General features: G+C 63.8%; 1 protein-coding gene across 1 annotated transcript; it reads right to left on the reverse strand.

Moving 5' to 3' along the window:
- Nucleotides 1-1047: 1047 nt before the first annotated feature.
- On the reverse strand, nucleotides 1048-2452 carry LOC140680549 (serine/threonine-protein kinase pim-3-like). Its single transcript, XM_072918340.1, has 3 exons — nucleotides 2116-2452; nucleotides 1552-1728; nucleotides 1048-1231 (listed from the first exon to the last, which is right to left on the reverse strand). The coding sequence occupies exons 1-3, from the start codon at nucleotides 2450-2452 to the stop codon at nucleotides 1128-1130; spliced, it is 618 nt and encodes a 205-aa protein (XP_072774441.1). The 3' UTR covers nucleotides 1048-1127.
- Nucleotides 2453-7099: the final 4647 nt, after the last annotated feature.

The following is a 7099-nucleotide window of genomic DNA, read 5'->3' on the forward strand; positions in this document are numbered from 1 at the left end:
GCCCTGGATGGGCAAGATGCTGCCAGGTTCCACCTCACCACATGCCCCTACTGTCCTCTCGTCCTCCCCTGCCATGACCTCGGGACCAATGGCTCTGCACATCCTTGCCTCCTCTTCTGCCAACACAGTCCAGGGAAAATACTGCCACTACTACTGTTGGTAAATGTGCCTGATAGGCTTGACACACATGAATTTCTGTTTCTTCCTACCTGTGATTACAATTTACTGGGAAGGGATTTGATGGCTAAAATGGGAATGTAAATTATGACTGTGAAAGCTGATGAGGAAGCTACGGCCCTTGTAACTTTGTGTCAAATGTCAGAGAAGACCTATGCTGAAGTAAAGCCAGAAGTGCGAGCAGTCCCACAGAAATGTGGAAAATTAGATATGCAACCTCTCCAAATGACTTCAAAGCCACCGGGACGAGTGGTGTCTAAAAAGCAATACCCTGTTTCAAGGGAGAGAAGGCAAGGGGTTACAGCCTGTTGCTGAGCTCCTGTTCAAGGCAGGTCTTTTGGGGCAACCTATGTCTGCCTAGAACACTGCCATCCCTGCCCAGTAAGAGCCCGGCAGAATTGTAAAGATTTTTAAAGAATTTTAAAGTGTTAAAAAGCAGATGAACTGAGTCTCCTGCCCTAGCCCTTCCAGACAGGGAAAAAGAATTTGAATTTTGTGTGGATGTGTAACAGGAGCATGCCACAGGAGTTCTAGTGGAAGAACACCACAGGGCTGCACTTGAAGACCGATGGCCCATCTTTGTAAAATGTTAAACCCCTCAGCGAGGGGTGACCCCATGGCCTCCCGCGAGGTACGATCTCCACACAGATCCTGGTTCTTATCCTTGGATCCACAGCGCGGTTTTTCCTGGATTTTAGCCAGGGCTTCCCCTGTGTAAGGGATAGGGATATGTAGGAGGAGTCTGTTTGGCTCTCCCCCACCACCATTAGCAGTTTCAGGCCTCCCAAGGACTCCTGTATCTCCCTTTTCCCCACCAATATCCCACTTTAGCTGAAGATGCTGACAAGGACCAGCCCTGAAACACCAAAATGGGTTTGTTGTTTATTTCTCGGGTCCTCAGCCCTGCGTGGGACTCGGTAAGTGGGTGCTGCAGAGGCTCCGGCAAGGCATCAAAAACGCCGGCCCCACACCCAATGGTGGCGCGAGATCTCCTCCAGCTCCGGCCTGTCCGCAGGGTGCTTGGCCAAACACCATCGGATCAGGTGCTGGAGCTCTGGGGAGAGAAGCCAGAAAGCGCCGGTCACCACCAGAAGTCTCCTGCCCAGCTGCCCCCGTCACCCGCGGGGCCCGGGCCGTGCCGCGAGCGCTCTGGGCCGTGCCGGGCTCCCGACCGGCTCAGCCCCGCGCGGGAGAGCGGCACGGCGGGACGCGGCCGCCTCCTCCGGCCGCCCGTGCCGCGCTGACCCCGTCGGCACGGGCCCCTCCTGCGGCCGGCCCGTGAGGGCAGATCCACGTCCCGCGGAGCTGCGTGAGGGCCACGCCGGGCGTGCGCCGCCACTGCCAAAGCCCGCCGGCTTGAGGCCGGACACCCACCTGGAGAGAGCTGCCGGCGGAAGAAGAGCTTCCCCAGCACGATGGCTTGGTCGTCCTGGAAGGGGAGGCTGCCGCAGACCATGACGTACAGCAGCACGCCCAGGGACCAGGTGGTCGCCGCGTGGCCGTGGTAGCAACCCAGCCAGGTCCACTCGGGCGGGCTGTACACGCGCGTTCCTAGGGGAGACAGGCGGCGCTGGCCGGGCGCAGGCTGCTGCCTTCCAGAGCCTGGCACCAGCCTCCTGACCGAGGCAGGGGCTGCGCCCGTGGCCACAGCTTCCCCCCCGAGGCCACCCCGCATCCCCCAGCCAGCTGGCCAAAGGCACGAAACCATTCTGCGAGGCCAAGAAGGCCAGCAGAGCAGCCCAGGCCCTTGTGGGCCCGCTGAGCCCAGGGGTCCAGAGCCGCTTTTGCCGCCCCCTCTCTCGTCAGGGCCGGCAGCCGCCTCCTGGGGCACGGCATCCGCCCCGGGCCAAAGGGCAGCCGGCTGAAGGCCGCGGCCCGGGAGGGAACGGGGCCGTGCAGTGCCTGGCACCGGGAGCAGGGCTCAGGCCATGGGCTCACCGGCAAAGTCCGTGAAGGCCCGCTCCTGGAGGAAGGTGCCGCAACCGAAGTCGATGAGCTTCAGGTCGCCGCTCTCCGGGTCCACGAGGAGGTTCTCCGGCTTGATGTCCCGGTGCAGGACGCCGCAGGCGGTGCAGTGCCGCACGGCCTCCAGCACCTGGCAGAAAAGCCAGCGCGCCTGCTCCTCGCACAGGAACCCCTGGTCCTGCTCCTGCAGGAACTCCAGGAGATCCCGTGATGCCCCCGGACGCTCCAGCACCAGGATGAAGTTATCCGGCAGCTCAAACCAGTCGAGCAGCTGGATGATGTTCTGGCAGCCAGAGCCCACCTTCTCCATCAGCACCACCTCCAAGGGCACGCGGGTGCCGTCGGGCTGTGAGGAGGAGAAAATCAGTGCCTGCGGCAGGTGCTGCTGCTGCTGCTGCTGCAGCCCTGGGGCTGCGCTGCGCCCTGCCCGGGATGCCCCAGTGCCCCCTGCCGCAGCCTCCCAGGCGCTTGCGCTTCCTCCCGCCCGGGGGATGCTCGGGGCTGCCCCTGCCCGGCCCCGGCACCGCTGTTCGGCGTGCCCAGGCCCGCGGGGCTGCGGCTCCGCACGCTGAGCCCGCCCCGGGATTCTCCCTGCCCGCCACGCCCCGCTCTGTCCCGCTGGCCCCGCTCGCTCACCAGCTCGTCCCACTGCAGGACGCTCTCCCGGGACACGCGTTTGAGGGCCACCTGCGAGCCATGGGGAGAGGAGGGCTGAGCTCCAGCCCTGCCCCTCCCCGCCGCTGCCCCTCCGCCCACGCCCGGCCGTCGCGGCCACTCACCGGGCTGCCGTCCGAGAGGCGGATGCCCGAGAAGACGGTGCTGAAGCCGCCGCTGCCCAGCTGCGGGCCCAGCAGGTACCGCTCCTGCCGCTGCCTCCTTTGCCCTGCGGCCAAGAGCGAGCCATCAGCCTTGCGCCCAGGACCCGCCCCTCCCGCAAGTGCCGCGAGTGGAGCGGGCCGGGCCCCCGCGGGCCGCCGCGCTCTCACCCGCTTCCTGCTGCGCGCCGGGCAGCGGCCACCGCCCTGCAGCCGCCGGGCTGGCGAGCGGCAGAGCCGGGCCGGGGCAGCGCGCACAGGCGGCTGCGGCAGCCCCGGGCCAGCGGGGCAGGGCGGCACCGGCGCTGTCCCCGGCGTCGTGGGCTGGGCTCTGCTCCTGCCGACGGCCGGGGCTGCAGCCCGAGGCTTGGCACGGGGGAGACCCAGGAGCGGCTGCAAAGCAGACAGGGCGTTTTCAAGCTGGGCCATCGGAGGCACTGGAAACAGCCAGCGACTGGGCTGCTCTCAGGGGCCCCGGCCTGGCCTGGCCGCGCCCCTCCAGAGCCCCGGCGGAGCCTCAGGCAGCTCCTCAGAAGATCTCACCTGCTACTAGAAAGCCCTTCGCGGCACTCGAGGGCTGTCTCGGGGCAGCTTCCTGCAGATGGAGGAACCTCTGAAGGCTCGTCTCCACCACCAGGCTCGGGCTGTTGCCAGCTGGCAGAAGCGGCACAGCGTCCTGGCTGTCCTGGCCGCTGTGGGATGACCACAGCTGGCTCCAGGACTCTTGCTGCCCCGCCAGCTGCTCCTGAGCAGGCTCCCCTGCATCGGGCTGGGCTCCCATTTGGACTTGTGGGCTTTCCTCTGCCATGTCAAGGGTCAGGATTGCGCCCATGTTGTTGAAGTCCGTGAGTCCAAGGGAGCTGGGAGACCTGTCCACGGGCTCTGCTCCTTCCGCAGGCTGACAGGTCTCACTGAGCCTCTGCGAGGGATGGAGGCTGTCAGAGATAGCAGAGGCTGCTGGCAGGGTGCAGGGTCTCTGACAGCCTGAGGTTCCTGCATGGATGGTGGTGGCTTCCCCCTGCTGTGCCATCCTTGCAGGCCTTGAGGCTCTCCCAGGGATAGAGAATCTTGCTGGGAGCCGCCTCTGGAAGGGATGGAGGCTTGTGGAGGAGCTGGCCGAGGCACAGCAGGGCAGGTGGCCTCGCTCCAGCAGCTCCTTCAGCTCTTTCCACAAGGCCTGCCACATCCCAGAATAGAGCGGCGCACGTGTCCCGTTGCCATCCCAGATCTGCAGCATCAGTTCCTGCAGCTCCCGGGCCACTGCCAGGCAGGGGCCGCAGCCGCAGGGGCTGCCAAGGGGGCTGGCGGGAGCACGTGGCTGCTCGCCAGGAGCGGCCTGAGGCCTGGGGAACCTGGGAGCCGCAGGGGCTCCTCGCTTCCTCCATGAGCCTCTGGGCCGGGCCCCGGGGCACTTGCTCCTCTTCGCTGTCCGTGTGCTCCGGCTCCGCGGTTGCCGGTGGCCAAAGGCCCACCAGACAGCCACGGCGGCCAGCAGCAGGACAAGCGCAGTCACCAGGACGTCACCGTCACCCATGGCTCCAGCACGTCCCATCGCGACTGCACTGGCAGCTGCCGGCGCTGGCCTGTCTCACCCAGCGACAGCGCGGTGATGTCACAGTGGTGTCACAGTGCTGCGGCCAGCACAGCCCTGGGACATCACAGCCCTGCCTGACGCCAGCGCTCTGCCCTTTGTGCCATCACAGCCCTGCCTCAGCCCCGCCCTCCGCAGTGCCCCAGGAGGGGTAAGGGGGCTCCCTATGGGCACTTGCCAGCTCTCTGGAGCAGAGTGGGTGGAAGATTCTTCTTTAAGAAGGACACAGGGATGAGGAGGGGAATGCTGATGGTCTCACCTCTTTGCTGGCACAGCATGGGACATGGATTGTCCAATGTGACACTGCAACTCCTTGAGGAGGGCAAGCCCTCCTCAGTAACATCCAAGCCATCTGTGTGCTGTCTACCACATTCCCGTCCTGAATCCAAACCCAGCTCTTTGCTGCTCCCTGGGAAGAAAATGGATCCTATCCCATTGAAAACCAGTACATCAGCGCATTCTTCAGCCAGCACACCCTGTCTCTCTTTGTCTCACACCTGGACACCTGCTCCAGGTGTATTCTGCGAGGGACAGGATCAAAACTGCACTTAAAATCCTGAAATAGAACCTGCATTGCCTTCCCATCATCCATGAGACGGGTGCCCTTATGTTAGGGAACCAGTGAGTGGGAGCCAGGGTGCGCTTGAGTTTCGGGAATGCCGCATCTCCTCGTCTCCTCATTTCCCAGGCAGACCCTGCCACGAGGGCGTGGCCGAAGCGGCCCGAGGATCCGGGCATTCTTAGGAGAATGGTGAGTAGCAGACTTGTGGGTTTGTGGCTGCTGTGCAGCTCAGATCATGCAGTGATGTTTGGTGTTCTTGATTGTAGCTGGGCAAGGGCCACAGGTCGGTGACTGCAGGAAATTGCCAGCAGGGGAGGCAGCCTTCCTTCGTACCTGATGTGGATTCCCTTCCCCGGACATCCTAGAGATTTTTTTAGGATTGGTGACTGATAAACACAATGTGTTTTGATGGATGGTTTTAGTTAGTGGTGCTTGTTTTGTTTTGGTTGTGGAACTATTTATCTTGGGGTTTTTTTGTGAGTATTTTAAATAAGGTTTGACACAGTGTGTAGGACTGTCATGTAGTTTATTTTTTGTGAAAACATAAGTATACATTTAGGTTATGAAATTGACAGGACTACTTTATTGACTACTTACCAAGTCTTTTTTAGGAGTAAATTTTTGTAAGTCTGATTTTGAAATCAAAGAAGAAAAATGATAAGACGAAGGAGGTAGAGAAGTTATCTCCTTCTAGGGTAGAAAGGGTTTAACATAGAAACTGCTTTGTCTAATGTTGCGTGGGGCATTTCCGTGCGACAGCCGGGCCGCCCGCGGGGCTCGGCAGCAGGAGAGCCCCGAGCCGTGCGCGCTGAAGGTGAGGCGGCGCCGCCCGCGGGGAGCCGAGCCGAGCTGAGCCGAGCGGAGCGGAGCGGAGCGAGCGGCTCCGACTTCAGCCGAGCCGAGCCGAGCCGAGCTGAGCCGAGCCGAGCCGAGCCGAGGCGAGCCGAGCCGAGCCGAGCCGAGCTGAGCCGAGCGGAGCGAGCGGCTCCGAGTTCAGCCGAGCCAAGCTGAGCCGAGCCGAGCTGAACGGAGCGAGCGGCTCCGAGTTCGGCCGAGCCGAGCCGAGCCGAGCCGAGCCGAGCCGAGCCGAGCCGAGCCGAGCCTAGTCGAGCCGAGCTGAACGGAGCGAGTGGCTCCGAGTTCAGCCGAGCCGAGCTGAGCCGAGCCGAGCGAGCGGCTCCGAGTTCAGCCGAGCCGAGCCGAGCTGAGCCGAGCGGAGCGAGCGGCTCCCAGTTCAGCCGAGCCGAGCCGAAGAGGCGAATGCAGCCGATAATAGTCGAGTTTAGTCGAGTGTAGCCGAGGAGCCGAGTCTAACCGAGCCGGGCCCCGCCGAGCGCAGCATCCCGGGCAGGGCGGGGCGCCGGGGCGGGCTCGGGGTGGAGCCGGGGCTCTGTGAGGCTCCCCCTCCTGTCCCTCTCTCTGCCCCTCTTTCCTCCTCCCCGTATTCCTCTTCTTTCTCTCTTTCCCGCATTTCCCACTCTCCCCAAAGCAGCTCCGTTCCCTCCCTTTCCCGCTACCCTTCCTTCCTCTTCCCCGTATCTCTGTTCTTTGACCCCCAGACCGTCCCCTCCTCTCCCTCCCAAACCCGACCTCCCACTGCCCTCACTCCGTCCTGTCCCTGCCCCGCTACTCCGTTCTATTCCCCCTCTCTCCCTCCTCTGTCCACCGTCCCTCTTCCTTCCCTGCCGGCCTTTTCCTTCCCTTCCCGCTTTCCTCCACAGCCCGACCTCCCTCCCACCCTTCCGCATGCCCCGCTCTCCCTCCTCTCTTCCTGCCGCCCCTTCCCTTCTTTCCCCCGCAGCCGCGGGGCTCGGGGCGCGGAGAATAAAGCCCCGAGGGCCGGAGCCCGGCGCCCCCCGGCCCTTGCGGGAGTCCCCGCACGGGGCCGGAGCTCTCGGCGGATCCCCCCGCGCCGCTCGGACACCGCCCGGCGCTGCCGGACCTGCGGCTCCGCCACCATCGCGCTGAGAGCGGCCCCGCTCTGCGCCG

The sequence above is a fragment of the Taeniopygia guttata genome, chromosome 25 (assembly GCF_048771995.1).
Source record: "Taeniopygia guttata chromosome 25, bTaeGut7.mat, whole genome shotgun sequence".
Taxonomy (NCBI): domain Eukaryota; kingdom Metazoa; phylum Chordata; class Aves; order Passeriformes; family Estrildidae; genus Taeniopygia; species Taeniopygia guttata.

Coding starts and splice junctions, on each gene's coding strand:
- LOC140680549 (XM_072918340.1), bottom strand. CDS start 2,452: ATGGAGAAGGTGGGCTCTGGCTGCCAGAACATCATCCAGCTGCTCGAC. Junction 1,729..2,115: donor GGCCTTCACGGACTTTGCCG/GTGAGCCCATGG, acceptor TGTCTCCCCTAG/GAACGCGCGTGTACAGCCCG. Junction 1,232..1,551: donor CCGCCGGCAGCTCTCTCCAG/GTGGGTGTCCGG, acceptor TTCTCTCCCCAG/AGCTCCAGCACCTGATCCGA.